The following is a 21068-nucleotide window of genomic DNA, read 5'->3' on the forward strand; positions in this document are numbered from 1 at the left end:
AATTTACAACAACGTTGGCAGAAAATGTGATCTGATAAAGATGGAATGTTCATCAGAAGCAGCTCTCTATCACATCAGGCTATAAACACAAAGGCAAAACTAAAGTAATTATAAAGTAAAAATAAAAACATTGACAATAGTGAAAGCTAGCTTGTGTGTGGATGTGCTACTTGTTAGAGAGCAAAATGCAGTCACTCGAAGTGAAGTTAAACAGTGGCTTAAGTAGGTTGACCCACTGCTATAGTGGGCTGTAGCAAAATGTGAATGCACAGGCCAGTGGATGAAGAGGGGTGGCTGAAAGCTCAGCTCCTGTAGGTAAGCATATTATAAATATCTTACTAAAATTAAAATGTCTTGGCTAACGCCCGACCCAAAGGAGAACTAGCCCATCCTAGGCACATGACCAACAATCCAAGTAGTGAAGAGAGGCAGGCCTGACGAATGTTGCATTAACTACAACAGATGGGTAAAAGCTTTCTTTTTTTGCATTTTGAGGGTGTTTACCTTTGTATTTAAAAAAGATAACAGGATCATTGTCTGTATTACTGGTGTGATCATTTATCAGAGACATCACTGATTCAAATAATTACCCCAGCACCTAAAAATCATTAAAAGATTGAATAAGGAAGGGGCACAACAATTTACTTAAGTGAAAACTTCAGCATTCTGTGGTATCCCTGCCCAAGTCATTTGTTCCAGAGCCCAAAATAATGTCTAGCCTCATGATAGAACTTACAGCCAATACCAAGGATGTTTAATAATTACACCTTCAGAAGAAGGCCATTGCAATTTATCTGTGTAAGGATAGGTTGAGAAAGGTTGTTGGCAAAATAGATTGTGTCTGATGGTTTGTTTCATTTCTCTTGTAATGCCAAATTAAAATGAGAGCCATCCAGCCCTTCTCCTTCTCTGTTGCCTAAATTACTACTCACTGGTTAAGGGCTGCAATATTCCCTTGTGTGCCGCAGTGTGCTGCATTTATCTGTAAACCAGCTGGTAATACTCACTGAGTGCATCCCTAATACATAAGCAACAAATTCTCTTTTTCTTTACAGTCCACTCTGCACCCTTGAGGCTAATGTTGGTGGCCATGACATCTACAGAAACAGAAAAGACTACAGAGAGGTGATGTGCTAATTTTATGAGCTGTACATTGAGCTGCAGAAATGTATGAACCTAATGTACGGTATGACGGATGAGTAGGATATTTTGGATTCATCAGCATGTTTCAGTCATGCTCATTGTCACAGTTCTATGCGTGATTCATGGTTTGGCGTACCCAGTGTATTAACTACTTCTCTCTTTTCACAGATCTATGAGATGGAAGGTTTGAAGATTTTCAGATGCCCTTCTCCGATCTTTTTCGCAAACATTGATTTCTTCCGAAGCAAGCTGAGATCATCTGTGAGTTATTGGTTGCATGGGTTGTTCTGAGAATGATACCTTGAAGTGAGTGTTAAAGTCGATGAAATGAAAGAGCCTTCACAAAAGGGGACGGAAGGCTCGATTACCCATTTCAGTGTGCGTGAAGGTAATCCAAGTGGTGAATTTCAAAAGGAATCTGAAGCTTTAGTGGTGAATCAGGTACATTATTGGCCTTTCTTTTGCCTGATCACTAGAGAGCTGAGTTGTTACAAAATTGTTCCATGTTTCCATGAGTGCCGGATCAACACCAGGTTTGTAGCTTATCCAGAAGAGATAGGTTTACAAACCATGAATCTGAATAAGGATCATTGACATACTCAGTGCGTAACCTGAAAATCTGGCATTATCTGGCCCTTGTAGACCACTGTAGCAATATTCCTCTTGCAATGTGTAGCTAAAAAACTAAAAACAAGCATTGTGCCCTCGCTGTCACTAAATAGCACAATCACCGCAGTGCAGTTTACCACCAGATGTGCAATAGAGAATTGTAAACAATACTATATAATAAAATACAATAGAGACGTAAATTCAATCTACAACACAGTGTAGCACACATCGCAGCTTTTTACCCAACCAGTGCATGGTACATAAGCCGCCTTTGTCTAAAACCCAAATGAAAGCCAAGGAGGCACCATTCTAGTGGGATCCAGCAAGATTCATATTCAGTGTTTTACTCAACATCCCTAAATGTGCTGCTACTAAATTTCTGCTCAGAGAGATATATCATAGGAAATGGCACATTCCACACACCAGGTACAGCTCCCCCACTAAGGCAGAGGAGTGTCACCTCCCCCCCCCAGCAGCAGCAGCTGCCATACTTTTACAATAAAACAATAATAAACTATGTTTATTACTGTTTTATTACAAAAGGGGCGGACCACAGGCATAACAGGGACATCATGCCCCTAATGCTGCTGTCAGTAGCATTCAGATTGGTCGCAAGGCAGGCTGGGAGCCTGTGCCTGCAGCAAAGGCAAGAGGAGCGGCGCGGTGGTGGCGATACAGGGAAATATTTTTTTTGTAATTCATTTTTCTCCTCGCCACGTGCAGCGAGCCGCTTATGCCATACACACAGGCTAACTTGAATGAAATTAATAAGGATTCTTATTTCAGTGTAAAATATGATGCATCAGCTACAAAATAAAAAAAAAGTCACGTCAATAGCTTTTTTTTCCCAAAATAGACGTTTAGAGAATCTGTGTGGGATGTGGAATAAGTCCCAACCAACAATACTCATTTCAGTTAGTCAAGATTTGTCACCCTCACATGCTGAACATACAGAAATAATCGATGTAAAAGATTATGGGATACTTATTAGGCCCTGTCTCACAGTATACTCTGTTAACGCGTCCCTTTATGATTAATTTATTCACTTTGGGACTCGTTTTAGGCCAATGAATCTTTTGACCCTGATTGAAGACACCTTAGGACGAGATAGCTAATCAACATGTCAATCAATATGTCAATAACGTCATCAATATTTATTATAACAATGCACTTCACCTTAGTCAATGACATTTAATAAACTCTGAAACACCATGACCTTGCAGTCATGAATAACCACACCAGTTTAGTATGAATTTAGTGATATTTAATCCCTATTTGTTACAATACTACTAGAAGTTTATTTATCTCAAAACCAAGAAGCACAATAGCATAGTCACAATATGGCAACTCTGATAAGATTTCATCAAAGCAAGAGTCACAAACATTAGAATATAACACAACGTCAGCATAGGTTGTCCTAAGCAGAGTATATTAATGCATTGTTCAACAAAGCATAGATTCAGTCGTTTGGCTATTTGCATCAGTTTAGTGAACCCCTCACCTGACCTCGAATTAGCATTGGCATGTTGGGCTTCATGCAAACAACTTAGTAACACCAATTTGGAAAAACATCTAACTATGGTCTCTGTCAAAAGAGAAGCAGTTGGTACCTTGAAAGGAAAAGCAAACAGACAATCACAATTCATTGTCATATAGTTACCCTCCAAATTTAGGTCAGCACTCAGGTTCTGTCTTCGTCTTCAGGACATCAGTTGATTCGCCATCAGTCAGGAACTCAGCTCAGGCAGGAAGGGCAAAAGGGGGCACTTTCCTCATATGGAGGTAAAGTGTAAACGGGCAAAAAGGCACGGATGGTTTTAAGAACCAAACAGCAAAGTCTCTATTCAGAGTGACAAAACTGTATCATAGCAAATCGCATCAGCATCTCCGCATCTCCCTAACTAGTCTGGTCACTTCCGTGTGTCAAGGGGTTTTATCCCTTTTTCGTTGTACATTCCCTTAAAATCTGATTGGACAAGGGGTTGCCCCCACTATTTTTAACCAATTAACATTAAATTAGCTCATCGAATTTGTTACCCCACAACAGTTCTCACGTATTTTATTGGTTCTTATGATTGACGTCTTTAGCGGGTGGAATGTCCGGTATGATTTCATCGTCTTGTGGTCCTTTGCACATCTTCGGTCAGAGGCTCCATTGTCTGTACCGATTTAGGCGACCTTGTACCTAACATTAATCTACACTGTTGCATTCAGCTAAAATGTTTCTACAAGCAGGATGAATTTCATGAGAATGGATCTACTACAGTTACATTCAACTTCTAGCTTTTGGAAAAACAAGAGTTCATGTCCTTTAGCAAGTCAGCACACTGCACGTTACAAAATACATTTAATGTGAGAGTCAGGCAGCTAGGCCTCGACTCATGCTAACTAAGGCCTAACGATTTTTTAGCAGAAGTCTAGCATTTAACCTTTCAATATTAGTGCAAAATCACATTTTAATAAAACATTTCATAATTATTAGTCAGCTTTATTAGTCCCCGTATATATTGGCGGCCACTCCCCGTGGGCACATTTCAAACGCATGTTATGGCAAAATACATTAGTAGATTTTATATATGGCATTATTACACATTAGTTCATAAACATTTCAAATGAATATAGATTATATAAGCTACGCTCTCTCAGCCCCTCATCTGATGACACTTGTCATCACACAAACTTTTCCCTTTCAACCTTTCACTTTCAACATTTAACTTTGCGCATGATGCGCATTTCATCATCTTGCCCTTTGTGTGAGCTTTCCCAAATTTCATTGAACATTTTCTCCCTTTCATTTTCTTCATTTCTTTTGCTTCGTTTTATCAAATTTCTTTTAATTCTTTCATTAATTTTGCATGCTCCCCCTAAACCCAATAAACAAATCAGGACAATCAATAGACCCCCTAATATTTTTGCAAGAACCCCATTCCAAATATTACTAAACCAAGTCCCTACTCTGGTAATTCCTTTCCCAACTTTCTCCCAAACTCCAGGTTCCTTCAGCTCCTTCAAATCTGCACTATCTCTTGTTAGGTTAGTAAGCATGCCTCTAATCTTTCTACTGTTATCCGGGATGAATGCACAACAATGGCGCTCATTAAGCATCTTGCACACTCCGCCGCTCTTCGCTAAAAGAATGTCTAAAGCTCTTTCCGCAGCTAGTTCAGTATCCATCAGGAGTATAGCCCCTGTGAAGTTTGTCAGCATGTTATCCACAATAGTAGACAACTTTCAAATCTTTATGGAGTTTAAAATAACCCCTACTGAAGGAATTATTGCTCCAAATATGTCACCAACGACAGCAGCCGCTGTCTCTCTCTTTTGTCTAGTATGTTGTAATTCAGACATTTTAGGAATTTGCTTTAAGTCATCAATCTAGTAAATCTTTGGGAAAACTATTCCCAAATAACATGTCCCATACCATCCCTTAGGGAGACGGTAATAAGCATTAAGTCCCCATATATAATAGATCCCAGGGATCGCTGGATCCTGTCCATTTAACATGAATGTCCATTTACTCTGAAACAAAAACACATGCCTGCATTCACTCGTTCCCACAAATAAAGTGTCATGCTCAGATTTCGGCCTATATATACAAAGCCTACCTACATGTAATGCATCTATAGCTAATTTGCCCTGCGTCTTTATTGCGGTGTAAGCATAATCATTTGCATATGTGCGTTTTTCTAACCCCTTTTGTAGCCTTTCTTTCAGTGCTTTGCGTCTATCATCAGTGTGATCTAAGAAGCTCTTTTCTACAGGTGTTAGTAAGCAGGTTAAATTATTGTGGTGCACATAAGCTGTTCCAAATGTTAATGTCGGCTCAAAGAAACCCCTAACTAATTTTATGCTATGCTCTTTAGCTAATTTATTTAAATCACAGGCACAAAGGAAAACACCACATCTAAGTTTGAATAAAAATATTGCACATGTTCTTGGTCATAGAATCTTGTTAGCAGCAAACTACAGCTTATCACATACGTTAGAGGCAGACTATGATAAGTGACCCCTTCTTGCACTGATGAAGGAATCTTTGTGCACACATAACAATTCTTTGCACCCATTGTGTCAACATACTCATTCAGCAAGCGATAGAAGACATTAGTAGCGAGTACCCCTTTTGGATTAGTTCCCTCATGCAAGTATTTTGCATCCTGCTCAAACTTTTCCCATGCTGTTTGTGTAGTAGTTTCAGGTTTTGAAGCATTGTTAGTGACTTTCTTATCCAACCATGGCATTCCCACAATCACACCTATAATTATTATTGCACACACAATACCCAAGATAGCACTTAACCAACCACACATCCTACCCTTTTTGCTATTACCCCTAGTGTAAGCCATGATCTGTAAAGAATCAGATAGCAGAATAATACAAAACAAACAATCAACTTGAGGATGATATAAAAGCTCTCTCTTTTTTTTTTCTTATAAAAAGTCTCTCTGCAAGTATTTACAGCGTTTCACTCACTCCAGGACCCTTTTGTCAAATCAGGTTAACAGCTTGTCATAATCGGTTTTCAGAGTCAATTCAGGTTATCAGTGTCACATCCGGTAATTTATCAGTCTCTTTTCTCAGCTTTTTAGCTTTTAATTTTCAAATTCAATTCAACTCAGTTTCTTTCTCAAAGTGAATTCAGGTGCCGTAGTATTGACCTGGTACCTTCCGATCAAAACAGAATGCCAAGAATTCTTGTTGCCATTCAGCTGTTGTTGCATATGCCCATTCTGGACCTGCGTACCTCCTGTTTGCGACTCTCTTTCTTTTCAGTCTGCGTTCACTTTGCAACTCTGCCTCACTGAGATCCTCTTTTCTGGTTGTGTCAATTTCTTCCTCTATTGTATCTCCAGGGACCACCTTTTCTCTTACAGCTTGTTTCATTGGCCAATTATCACCTTTATGCGTTTTCTTTCTGCTAGGCTTTTCAGAACGTTGAACAGCACCCTACTCTTGTACAATGGTGTTTTCTCTTGACAAACGTGCAATCGGCTCAGGAGGAGTTCATGCACTTTGGCCTCCTTCTGCTTCTACCCCCTTGTCTTCAGGGTCTGTTACAGGCTCAAGTTCAAACCTGTATCCGTCTACTTCTGGGAGAACCTCTCCTTGTCTCGGTTCTCCTGCTGCCTCCGCTGAGATAGGCTCACAGTCACCTCTCTCGAACTTGTTTACTGCTTGAGGGACTAAGCCATCCTCAGTGGGCTCTCTTTCAGTCTCAGTTCCCCTTTGAATATTCTCCAGCCCTGAGACATCCTTCTCTGCAGTTGTTGTTTTGGACACTTCAAATTCCTCATCAGTTGGACATGTCACCTTCTTTGTGTGACTGGCATGTATCCAGTTTGGAACGCCTGCACATTTCACAGCAGTGGTTGTTGCCAGTATTACTTGATATGGCCCCTTCCAACGCGGCTCCAAACACGACTTCCTCACGTGGTTCTTGACAACCACCCAGTCACCGGCTTTCAAGGTGTGACCTGGATCACTGATCAGTGGCAATGTGTTAGCCTCCACCTGGTGAGAAAAAGAGCGGACCACATCAGCCAGACCCTTGCAGAAGTCCAACACCATATTATCCGTGATATTCACAAGAGCATTTGCAGGCACTGCGGGCAATCTCATAGCTCTGACCATCAAAATTTCATGGGGGGATAGTCCTGTCTTCTTATCAGGTGTGTTTCTCATTGACATCAGTACTAAGGGCAATGCATCTGGCCACTTCATATTGGTAGCTGCGCACATTTTTGCCATTCTCGACTTCAAGTTACCATTCATCTGTTCCACTAGTTCTGATGCTTCAGGGCGGTAGCTACAATGCAACTTCTGCTCAATGTCTAATGCAGCACACAAGAGCTTAATTACCTCATTGTCGAAGTGTCTGCCCCTATCTGATTCTAAAGAGACCAGAAATCCAAAACGTGGTAGTAGCTCCCTAAGCAGCAGCTTTGCTACTGTGAGACTGTTATTCCTGTGTGTAGGGTAAGCTTCAACCCATTGACTGAAAACACACACAATCACCAACACATACCTCAAGACTCCGCACACAGGCATCTCAATGAAATCCATCTGCATCTTGCTGACCTCCAGCTCTCCCTATGTGGCTCAAAGTCACCACAGTCCCTTTTCCCGCATTCATCTGTTGACAGATGATGCACCTGTGACAGATAACCTCTGCGGCTTCTCTGAATTTCGGATTGAACCAATCAATTTTGAATAATCTGATCTTTGCGTCTCTCCCAAGATGTGCCTGACCATGGTAAAACCTTGCAAACTGTGACAAAAGACTGATTGGCAAAACCATTTTCCCCTCCTCTGAGACCCGCAAGTCATCAGCTCTTTGTACACATTGCATTTTCTGCCAAGAGCGTTTTTCCTCTCTTCTAGCACGGCCCTGCAGTGATCTTAGCTCATCTAATGTATCCACCATTCTTAATGCAAAGTCAAGCATGTTTAATTTTCAGTTTCAGGTAATAATTCCCACTGATCCTTGAACGATATACAGTTCAATGCGCAAAACCTTGCGACTTGATCTGCATAGCCGTTTCCCATTGACACAAAGTCTTGTGACTTAACATGAGCATTGCATTTCACCACAGCAATTTCCAGAGGTAGCTGAATCGCATGCAACAAGTCCTTAATCTTTTCACCATTTTTCACTGGTGAACCAGAAGAGGTCATGAAACCCCTCTGTGACCACAGCTGGCTAAAATCATGCACAATTCCAAATCCGTATCTGCTGTCAGTATAGATAGTGACTTTCAGATTTTCAGCTGCATGGCATCCTTTGGTAAGAGCAATTAATTCAGCCACTTGCACAGAGTACACTCTTTCGAGCCAGGAGGCTTCTAAAATACCGGTAATCGTGCACACGGCATAACCAGCTCTCAGTATTCCGATTGAGTCTCTCAAGCATGAACCATCAACAAACACAATGGAATCATTTTCTTCTAACTGTGTATCCTTAATGTCAGGTCTGGGTTTGGTGCATAGTTCTGTTACCTCAAGACAATCATGTTCTACTTCCTCAGCATTATTAATCTCAGCATTTTCAACAGGAAGTAAAGTTGCCGGGTTCAATACAGTACATCTCTTGAGAGAAACATTCGGAGACCCCAGTCGAATGGTATCATATCTCGTCAGCCTAGCATTTGTCATGTGCTGAGTCTTGGTTCGGGTTAACAAAATTTCAACTGAATGTGGAACCATTACTGTTAAGGGATGTCCCATCACTATGCCTTCACACTGTGTGAGGCTCTGACCAACTGCCGCAACTGCGCGCAAACAACCTGGTAAGGCTGCTGCGACTGGTTCCAGAGTAGCTGAAAAATATGCTACTGGGCGGTTTGCACCTCCATGGACCTGTGTTAAGACAGACAAAGAACAAGCATCACGTTCATGGCAAAACAGTAGAAAAGGCTTCTTGTAATCAGGCATACCTAAAGCTGGCGCCCTGCACATACAGTACACTCTCTCAACTCTATGAATGCCTCAATCTCTTTCTCTGACATGATTATGGTACCCGGGTCATCCTGAACTTCTTTACCTGTCAATTTCACCAGAGGTATGGAGATAATCGAAAAGTTGGGAATCCACTGGCGACATTAGCCCACCATTCCCCAAAACATCCTGACATCTCTCTTAGTTGTCGGGGGATTCATCTGCAGTATGGCTGTCACCCTTTCTTTGGATATTCTCCTGGAGCCCTTTTCAATCAAGTGACCTAAGTACTTCACCTCTTTCTGACAGTTTTGCAGCTTCTTTGGGGGCACTTTATGTCCGTTCTTTTCCAAATGGTTCAGTAAGGCAATTGTGTCATACCTGCAATCGTCTTTTGTTCTGGACGCAATCAACAAATCATCAATGTACTGCACTAGAGTCGAACTGAAAGGCAGTTCTAATGACTCCAAGTCCTTCTTCAATATCTGATTGAAGATGGACGGTGACTCAGAAAACCCTTGAGGAATTCTGCACCAACTGTACACCTTATCCAGGAATTTGAAACTGAAGAGAAATTGGCTGTCCTCAGGAAGAAGCACCGAAAAGAATGCTTGAGACAGGTCCACAACTGTGAACCACTCTGCATCACATGGAACCAGAAACATGGTCACTGCTGGGTTTGGCACTATAGGGCAGCATTTTACCACAATCTCGTTTATTTTCCTCAAATCCTGCACAATTCGGACCTTCCCACAAGGCTTTTTCAAACCGATTATTGGTGAATTACATGGGCTGCTCAATACCTCTTTCAGAACTCCCTGCTTTACAAAGTCTGCAATTGTCTGCGATACCTGAATGAGGACATCTTGTGCCATGTGGTACTGCAGTACCTGAGGAAACACTGCGTTCGGCTTAACCTGTACTTTAACTGGTTCTACTCCCTTTATCAGTCCCACTTATTTTCCTGTCAGGTCCCACACCCTTTCTGTCACTGTTCCCTGCAGCTCAGGTGGCAAATCAGTCACTGTAAGCGTCGGGAATGAGGTTATCAAAGGGTATTCTTCATTTGTACTCTCTGTCTCTAGATCTGTAGACTGGCCATCGTCCCCTTCATCATCACTGTTTGTCTGCACTTCAATCCCTTCATTGGAAGAGGTAATCGAGCATCTCGTTTTGCACTGTAAATCTCTTCCCAGTAGGGATACGTAACTAGAATCACAGACTACAAACTTGTGTAATCCCTGGAAGTTGCCAATCTCAACTTGGACCGGATCTGTAATCGGATTTGTCAGGAACTGATTTGCTACACCTACCACCCTTATGGTACGCCCAGAAAGTGGTAATTTCGGAACCTCAGCACTTCTGACAGTAGAGAGTGTAGCTCCCGTATCAACTAGGAATGAAACCTTGTGACCCATCAGCTTTGCCTCTACATAGGGACCCCTCTGATCTACTTCTAGGGACGCTGCAAGCCTGCACTTCTCACTGTCTGAACAATCATCCGACCATTCATCACTTAATCCATCCTCACCACGCAATGGGAACTGCTGTACTATGTTATTTTGACTCATTGTTTGGCCTGTGACCTGTTGAGGAAGCATCATCTGTTGCTGTCCCATTGGAGCTAATGGTAATTGCATTTGCTGTCTAGGTACCATGGGAACCTGCTTTTGTACCTGCTGCATTTGTGCTGGTTGGACACGCGCCATTTGTATTTGCTGCATGGGCTGTAACCCCCTGCATCTGAACCATGTTATCTGGAAGTTCTGATTTTGTCCTCTCATTTTTGGTCCCCTCATATTTTGAAATGTACCGACATCATTGATTTGTTGAACAACACCATCCTGCACCACCATTGGGCATTCCTGCTTCCAATGCCCCACGCCCCCGCACGCGTGACATGGTGACACCTTTTTCATCCCTTGCACATCATTTTGAACTACAACAGTATTTAAGTCTGGACCGCAGTTCACAAAACCTCGACCTCAACCTCTCAGTTGTGCCTGAAACATGCCATTCCCTTGCGGTTGATGCTGTATCACCTGCTGTACTCCATTTCCCTGCATCCCTTCTTGCGCTGCCTTAATCTGCATCCCCATCACCTTCTCCTTCAACTTTCTCTGTTTCAACTCAATCTCGTCACTGCAGTATTTTGCATACTGCAACACCTCATCAATCGGTTTTGCCTGCCAACAGATCAAATGAGTCTTAATCATCTGGCTAATCTCTGGTCTCAGCCCCTCAACGGACCTGAACACAAAATGGTTCATGTCTTTCGGATCTATGGTCTCAGTGCCACTGTAATGTTTGAACGCTTTCAACAATCTCTCATAGTAAGCATGAATCGACTCTTTAGCTTCCTGTGAAGTTCGATCGATTTTCTGCCAATTAGTCACTTTGTGCGACACTTTCTGCTTCAAAAACTCAATCACTTTATGATAGTACTCCATCACCTCCTCAGATGGTGCTCCGGTCACCTTATCCCTTGCCGGCTCCTGCGTCGCCCAGTCCACACCTCTCTTGCACTCAAGCCATAAGTCGGGTGGAACTATAATCTCAAACAGGGTATTCAAGTCCTCCCACAGACATTTCGCAAGTTTCACAAACCTATCTGTCTGCTGGTACCATTCTATTGGCTTCTCCCTCAACCTGGGATAATCATTTGTGAATGACAGGATGTCTCCCCTAGACCATGGTACATGGACTAGAACCCCTCCAGCTGTTTCTCTCGTTGGTAACATCTTTACTGTCCCCGTGTCCGGTGCAGCTTTAGCTTGATTTGGTTCCGGACCCTCGCCTTTCTCTTTATCTCTTTTCTTTGCCCATCTGCCTTCCCACTTCTCTAAGGCTCCCCAGATTTGCGTGCTTTGCAGTATTTCTTTAAGATGCGCTTTCATTCCGGTAGACCTCATGTGCTCAAAATCTCTAGAATCAAAGTCTAATCTGTAGCTTCTTTTCAAATGTTTATTATTCTCAATGTCTATATTGAGTCCTTCTGCTGATTGTTCTCTTGGTGTCATTAGTTGGGGAGTTCCTGTAAACCATCCTCTTATTGTCTCTTGGGTCATTACTCCTGATCACACACGCCAGGCTTACCCTGCGCATACAGCGGTACTGGTGGACCAACAGTAACTGGTAATGATATGGCAGCTGGGGTCTGACCAGGTCCCAAACCCCGTGGAGCATTAACTCCCATGGGTTGACCCATCATGGGTGGTGTAGGTACTGAGTGCGGTTTTGCAACTGGAGCATAACCCGGAATCAGCTGTTGCTGCGGCTGGGGCAGCAATTGTAGAGTTGGCTCAATCTGCACTAGCTTTGATCTTGTATATATCGGATCAGACGATACCATCAGACTCGTATTTGTCACTAGTACTGGGACGTCTGGATAAATCCTCTGTATCTGTGGTGGAGGTTGCAACTGTATCTGCGTGTCTGGTGCAGTGGGTACACTGACACCTTTCTGTATCAAAACTGTATCACTTGTCTGCATTGTATTTGTAATTTCCTTACTCTGTGTCGGATTCCCAGGACCCGCACTAGTGCTTGGAGCAGTGTCATTTATAGCATATGGTGGCGGGCGAACATGTAACAACTGGTTAAGAAACTCTTCATCGTATGAATCATCTTCATCTACCCAAGACCTCTGAGTCTCTTTAGGCTTACTAGAGCCCTTGTCTGTCTTACAGGTGGCTTTCTTTCCCTGTGTCTCATTTTCTTGAATTATTGCTGGAAACCATTTAAGTCCGTCAACTATACCCCTTCTCCACATTTTGCTCTCATTGTGCCATCTAGCCTCGGCTAAAGTCTTTTCTGCCCTTTTTATTCTCCTTTCAAGTTTTTGCTGTCTTTGTCGTAAGGCCATTAAATCCCAGACTGCTAATGCCTCATACTGGGCTGGTCTCGGAGGCGTCTTTTGCACATTTAACATCCATCTCAAGTAACACCAGTTTGGAAAAACATCTAACTATGGTCTCTGTCAAAAGAGAAGCAGTTGGTACCTAGAAAGGAAAAGCAAACAGACAATCACAATTCATTGTCATATAGTTACCCTCCAAATTTAGGTCAGCACTCAGGTTCTGTCTTCGTCTTCAGGACATCAGTTGATTCGCCATCAGTCAGGAACTCAGCTCAGGCAGGAAGGGCAAAAGGGGGCACTTTCCTCATATGGAGGTAAAGTGTAAACGGGCTATAAGGCACGGATGGTTTTAAGAACCAAACAGCAAAGTCTCTATTCAGAGTGACAAAAGTGTCTGTATCATAGCAAATCGCATCAGCATCTCCGCATCTCCCTAACTAGTCTGGTCACTTCCATGTGTCAAGGGGTTTTATCGCTTTTTCGTTGTACATTCCCCTAAAATCTGATTGGACAAGGGGTTGCAACCCACTATCTTTAACCAATTATCATTAAATTAGCTCATCGAATTTGTTACCCCATAACAGTTCTCACGTATTTTATTGGTTCTTATGATTGACGTCTTTAGCGGGTGGAATGTCCGGTATGATTTCATCATCTTGTGGTCCTTTGCACAACAAATTCCCTTTTTCTTTTCTGGAGCCAGATGTACGAAGCTCTTTTGAGGTTGCAAACGGCCTAATTTGCAGAATTGGGCTGTTCGTGACTGCCAAAAAGCTATTTGACATGTACCAATCGATCAATCGAGACCCAATTTACGAGTTGGTAACCTATTAATGAATTACAAATTGGGTTTGCAAGTCTGTACTAGGAAGGTGCATGTTTAGGGCATCCCTTTCTAATACCGATTCGCAGTGGTATGTGTGAGTGTTTTGCGACTGAGATCCAGTCGCAAAACATTCGTATTTTACTGCCTACTTCAAGTAGGAGGCAACCCATTCACACTTAGGAAGGGGTCCCCAAGTGACCCCTCCACCTTTCAGAATAGTTGTAAAAATAAGTTACAAAAATAAACAAAAAGAATACTTTTCATTTTTGTTTTGGTAATGCATCTCATTTTCCTTAAACGAAAATGGGCTGCAATTAAAAAATACATTGCTTTATTCAAAAGCAATCACAGACATGGTGGTCTGCTGACCCCAGAAGGCCAGCGTCCCTAAGATTTTTGCCATTCTCAATGGGTCGCAAACCGAGACCTATCTCATAAATATCAATGAGGTAGGTCTATTTGGGTCCCACTGGGAATCGCAAAATATGTCAAAGACACATTAGTACATGGGTGTTTGCAATTACCAAATAGCGAATCACAAAAATTTGCTATTTCGTAAACACAAAGCCAAACCTATGTACATCTGGTCCTTAGTCTTTTACAAATTCAGCACTAGTTACAGAGTATCTTCTTCACTCCCCACAAACCTACATCTACTTTATTAAGGTGTAACTTGAGAAATGCAGTACATTGGTAAAACATCTTAGAGAACAAATGCATCCATGGTAGCGACTGCCATGTAACCTGCTATCCTTCTGCAACAAATTGAGTACTCATGAGTTGGCTAATAAATAACATATTATCAGAGCCTAGAGGCAAGACAAATTGCAAAGCGCACTACCGAAATATGATCATTTTTAAGTTTGGGAAGGTCATTGCACATCTTGGCTTAGACTAAGTTCCAGCTCGCTGGGTGCAAATGCAGTCTCTCAAATATCCTAATTTTAGGAGTCACAACATCAAACATGCAGGTATAAATTTCACATTTTGTATATGTAAATTACGCATTTGTGCATATACATGTTTGGGCATCTGTTCAAGCTTTGCTTCTTGAGGAAGATGGTTTTTCATTTGATAACTGTGAGATCTTTCAACTTACTCGCTCTGTAGCTGGATGGAGCTCTTCTGTAAATCTGCTTTCAGTTTCCACTTGCCTTGGAGTGGCCAGCATTCTGTTAGAGTCTAGATCGTGCCTACATATGTGGGGCAAATCAGAAAGAACTAACTGCTGAGTCTCTTTTAATAACGTCATTAGGCTTTGGATAAATCCATAAAAGCACATAAATCGAAATATAAAAACAATGTGTACATTTTTCCGAGGATTAAATATGAGAAATACAGATAAAAACAAATGAACAGAGGAAGCCTACTCACATCAAAAATTTGAAATGATTTACCAACCATTTAAAGGCCGAGGCTTCAGCAGTACATATGGCAATTCATAATTGCCATTTATGTAACAAGTAGCTAAATAAACCAAAAATTAGCCATATAGTAGTATCACTTCTTAGGATTCCATTGGCGGCCTTTATCTGTCTTACCACCAGAGTACAGCAAATCGGAATAAGCCATGATTTCCTATTCGCGACATATCCAAGGCAAAGAAATAGAAAATGCTCTTTTGTTTCAGGGCTCTCCTGGCAGAATGGGCAGAAGGGTGAAATGTTTAGCCCATTCCATCTACAGCAGAAGCCATTGAGTGGCAAAATACCATATCTGAATTGTACATATAAGGACTTGGCTTGCAGAGGTCCAATCAGATTCATGAATTCCTCGGAGTGTACTTTACCTTTGAAGTCCAGAAAGCTACCAGTTAAAGCCTCCGCAGCACCCTGGTCCAACCACGAGCTACATATATGGATCCAGTAGCTCTTCTTGAGAGCCTCCAGGGTATTTTTCATGATACTTTGAGGGTTGGTCCACAATTCACCCATGCCAAGAGTAATTGGCCATGTTTTAACGTATTGCAACCAGGGGATATTCCCTTTGCGATCAAGTGCCATTACTTCGCTCAATGATTCTCTCATAGGGAGTGGAGAGCTAGTCTGCCAAACTCGTATCCAATATGCTGGGTGTCTGAATGCTGCCACATGAACAATATTTTGCAAGCCAAGGTTCAAGCATGTCAGGGTTAAAGATGCATTTCGGAGTAAGCCCAAGATTGATCTCATGAAAACATTCTCTTTTGAGTCATAATTCTCCTGTATGAATTGAGACAAGCGTGAGAGTTCTGCTAGGTTGTCATGTCTTCTGCAGTCAAGCCACCCACCGTTGGCTTAGTGAAGTATACATTGTTGTTCTTTGGAAAGGAGGTAAGGTTGTGGAGTAAATCCAGTGGTTAATGACAGTACATCATTAGAAGTCAGCTTCAGATTTCTAGATTTGCTTAATTCATGGTCGCATTTCGGTCATTTCCTTTTAGTGTTGTGAACTTTCTAATAATGAGCAGGTGGAGGTCTTCGTAAATTGTTTTTAGCGTGATCTGTAATAAAAATCTATTCAGACATGCAAGCCCCAATTTTGTACTTACTTTACTGCTATAAACGATTACAGGGTAATTACATTTCTCTAATTTTAAACATTGTTTCCTTCCATTTTATATGGCATTAAACAATCACTGACTGAAACCTCAAAATTACCACTTAGGTCCATTAAGGCTCATTCTGGGTTCTGCACAATGTGAATACCTTTAATGATGAGACAAAATTGGAACTTCTTTTATTACATTGCACTCTTTCCCTATTATGACACTTCCCTCTGAACAACATCGCCCTATCAACCAAAGACCACATTTTTCTTTGCCCTTTGCACCACGAGTCACAGTGCAATTTATGTAATTCAGGACCGCTTCATAAATCATTACCTTTATTTTCCGAAATTTTGAATTTTCAGTTCTGCGGTTTATGCTGATTTCCTTATCAGTAGGATATCATGACATTACTATCATTTTTTATTGACTAACAACAAAGATTGGCATTGGAATTTGGAAAACAGCTGAAACAGAGAAGTGAGCTCTCTTTCAGCGTCAGTCTCAAGTCCACATATAAGGAAAGGACGCTGACAGGCTCAAAATGAGGTTTTCTAGAATCAGGGTGCAAAGAGTATCTGCAGGCGGTGCTTCCCTTGCAATACATAGATAGGTAAATAAATAATCATGCAAGTCCAGATCAGCACAGACACAAGAAATTCTCAATGTGAGCTCAGCTTACTAAAAAAGGCAAACAATACATGTTGCCAATGGGTTTCAAGAATGTGTCCCAAGCCATGGTGTTAATCAGAATTGACTACGGCGTTGCCAACCTAATCAGAACTTTGAAAGCACACCCAGCCCCTCTTAAGGTGACCCTCAACGTGGCAGCCAAACGCGTAACTGGAACTGAAATATTCGACCACATTACGCCCTCGCTCGTATCCATACAGTAGCTTACCATTGAAGCCAGAATTTCGCATGACTATCACACAAGGCAGTGTACTACGACACCCCTAAATATCTAGTGCATGCCCCCATCACCTCGGAGACAGCCTCACACTATGCAGTGCAAGTTCCCTGCTATTCATGCCTCTGAGATTCAAGAAAAGTAGGACCTATGCATGAAGCTTCCCTGGAGCAACACCCAGAATTTGGAACTCCCTCACACCAGAAACTTGCTCCATTTCATCAACTACTCTCTTTGAGAAAGCGATGAAATCAAGACGGATGGCAAAACTGTGACCACAGGAGTACAAGACCAACCGGATACCAAGCAGCCCAAAAAATACACAGCTGTGAAGCAAATCTGCTGAACTAGCCCCACCTCGACAAGAATGCGATGTGGAAGATGCAACATGGACAATCACCCCAAGAAAACAGACCACTCTACACCTACTAACTTCACATGTTTAAAGACCACCGAAAAGTCTAAATGTTTTTTTTCTCTCCTTCTACAGTCTCTGGGGAACTATGAAATAATAAATGGCAAATATATGGCACTGATAGACTGATGTAGACTGATTAGATAGCGTCTACACAGATACACCATATACCTCTGTAACCAGGAAGCAAGTACATGTAAGGAGCGAAAGTGGTAGACCTGTGTATTAATAAAACGAGTATCTTGTACAGTGCTCTAATACCCTTGAGTCGTGTGCGTACTCTAGAAAACTCCTAAATAAATACGTTCAATTAAATAAATAATAAAATAAGTATTGGTGCCCAAAACGTTTCTTCAGAGCCCGAGACTGGCACTGCCAAATGCTGGGGTTGGCGAATTCAACCTCATGCCTTTTTTTCCACTATCTTACACTGCCTCTCTCTTTTTCCTTGCTCTTGAAGGTTTTTTCATTCATTCTTTCTCCCTTTTTCACTGTTTTCTGGTTCTTCATTTTCCTTCTTCTTACTCCCTTTTCTGCTTTTCTCTCTATTACTCTGGGTCAAAGTTTGATATTTTAAGTGACCAACCATTTGCTCCGAGTTTAGGGCAGTACAACCAGTGCAGACGCACCCAGCACTGAGCTTGAGAGCTCTTTATTTATGAAATAACGTATGGGTTTAGAAGCACCTGCTACAGAGTTCGTTGTGTGTCCAGCAGTTTCCAGGCAGCAGTAAAAATGTCAAGATAACTGGTGATTAATGTACCAGCTGGAGAGAGATCCAGTTTTGTCAACTGGTTGTCTTGAATCATCAAACAGTAGCATAGAGGGTTAACATGCCTGCTGAAAGAATGGGTACCATGCAGATCACAAAATTGTATTGTGTGTGAATAGCTCAGTAGGATACTGCTTTTGACACAGAGATCCTTTTAACTTGCAGCTCATAAGTTACCATCCTAATATAGCGCAGTGACAGATGAACTATCTTCAAAGAGTTGCATGTAAACTGCATGTTGCAGATTAGAAAATGATGGGCCAGATTTACAAGGCACTAGCGCCACATTAGCGCAATTTTTTAATGCTAATGTGGTTCAATGACGCCACTGCTGACGCGCCACATTTACAAAGTGGTGCAATGCATGCATTGTGCCACCTTGTCCCCCTTTGCACCACATTATGACTGCACCAGGCATAATGTATGCAAGGGGGGGGGGGCGTTCCAGCGTTAGAAGGCCCAAAAAGATGTCACAGTTAAATCTACAAGATTTAATTGCCCCATTTGTGGCGTCATTCTTAATGCGTGCACGAAGCAGGCATTACAAGGATGCACCCATTGAAATAAATGGGCCTCCTTGCACTTTGCTGCACCGGCATCAATATTTTTGATGCAATCAATCAATCACTCAATCAATTTGTAAAGCGCGCTACATACACGTGAGGGTTTCAAGGTGCTGGGGGGGGTGCTGCTACTGCTCGTAGCATAAAAAATGTTGACGGTATTGGCCTAATGTGCGCCATGGCGCGCCGTATTGCTGATACTGCGCACTCATGGTGTCATTAGGTGGCTGTGGGGGGGGGGGCAAGAAATCTGGCGCATCAGTACTGATGCGCCAGATTCTTGTAAATCTGGGACTATGTTTTTCCCCAGTCTTTTACTATCCTAATGTTGCAAAAAAAAGGGCTAATTTGGGTAGAATTCTTATTAGTAAAGCCAAACCCAACCACTGTTCTACGTTTTAAATCCTGAGTTTCTGCTTCACTAGACCAAACACTCTTAAAATATACTGCCTACTAGTGTGGATGACATGATTCTACACCTTGTATTCCTCATTGTCTTAGGTAAAAGTTCCCTATAGACTGATTACTCGTGTATGATTCATTGTCTCTGTATAATGTGCACGTTGTAGAGTGCTCTTACACCAAACAGGGGCATGAGTAGTGCTATAAAACAAGTGAACTGCATGTGAGAGAGGGGCTATGGAGAGAAGAGGGACACTGTTGAAGGATGGTAGTGGGGGAATCTGTGGAGAAGGAGGTCATGGGAGATTGTCGCACCGGGTTGAACTAGCGATGAATACCACCACTTGCAGCCACCAGAACAACTTAGCAGCCACAATAAGGAACCTTCCAGAGATTAAATGCTGAGGCATACAAGAGTTATTAATTGTTGATGCCTTTTTCGAAAGAGTCTCATCATTACAGTGCCTATTGACATTTTTGGGAGAGCGCACAATATAAGTGAACTCACTCGCTCTAACCATTGATTAAAAGTCAATGTAGCACACATGTAAAATCTACAGGAGCATGACATACCTAAAATCGGCCTTCCTTCATCTAACTCACAAAGGGCACCGAAAGTTGATGGCTTTGCAACCTGGTTCAGCCTTCCTCCCTCTGTGTTCCTCCAGCATCCAGCTTTTAATGGAGGGATGATGGTCTGCAATCTGCTCCGGGAGAACTGGTACATTGATGCCCTTCTCATAAGTTTCCTTACATTGGGCTAGGTTATTTTTCTGGGCTGTTCGGCCCCCATCACATCCTCTGCCTCCCAAGTTGAAGTCCTGCTGTAGAGCTTCAATTACTGAGTTATAGCTGACCCACTGTTTTTTTTAGCCTCTGCTTAATCTGTAAAAGAATATGGGACAGTTCCCAATGTTTTGCTCAGAAGTCCTCTGCCGGTTTTCTGAATGTCAGGGTGCCGAATACCAAGGCTGCATACTCTTGATTCAAGCTCATGCCTCGAATCCACCATCAGGCACTCCTTGCCTCTTTCTTTCAGTTTTGGAGTGTTTTTTCATCCCTCATCTATTCCTTTACCACTATTTTTCAATCATTAATTTACACCTCCTTTTCCCCTTTTGTGTTTTTTCTCTTTTGCTCTGAGTCAATCTGATGAGGAAATATTATCGCTAGTCCCTAAAAATAAGTGACGTTGGGCCCCACCTGCAACCACGGGTTCTAATTAGGCACTGTTCTCAGCCCTTCTCTTGAACAACAGTATCATATATTTTTTAAGGAGATGAGTTGCTGTTCTTGGTAAAGTTGTCTTTTTCAGGCGTGGTGTTGTAGACGTGAAGAATGACTTTGTATTACTGACACTGATGTAGTAGGTTAGCAACCCACCTGGCAGACACCCTAATTAGGACCTTTTTTTCGTACTTTAATGCATGATATAAAGGATAGATTTATATGTGGGCTGGTGATGCATTGAGGCCAATGATGGAAGCTGATGTTTATGCTTCCACAATAAATGTATACTGGAGGGGACTAGATAGCAATAAATGGCACCAAGTGGGCGCTCAATTGTAACACATGGCCTTAAAATGGTTTAGTGCTGTGGGAAATGGAAAT

The 21068-nt window shown here is 42.1% G+C and overlaps 1 protein-coding gene across 1 annotated transcript in view; it reads left to right on the forward strand.

The window, feature by feature from the left end:
• Positions 1-21068, forward strand: part of LOC138288315 (chloride anion exchanger-like) — a 355789-nt gene that overhangs the window by 273792 nt on the left and 60929 nt on the right. The window contains exons 14-15 of the mRNA XM_069229825.1: positions 1056-1125; positions 1312-1404. Of these exons, the coding sequence (XP_069085926.1) occupies positions 1056-1125; positions 1312-1404 (163 nt within the window). The remainder of the gene's footprint in view (positions 1-1055; positions 1126-1311; positions 1405-21068) is intronic.

This window comes from Pleurodeles waltl, chromosome 4_1, assembly GCF_031143425.1.
Source record: "Pleurodeles waltl isolate 20211129_DDA chromosome 4_1, aPleWal1.hap1.20221129, whole genome shotgun sequence".
NCBI classification, from domain to species: domain Eukaryota; kingdom Metazoa; phylum Chordata; class Amphibia; order Caudata; family Salamandridae; genus Pleurodeles; species Pleurodeles waltl.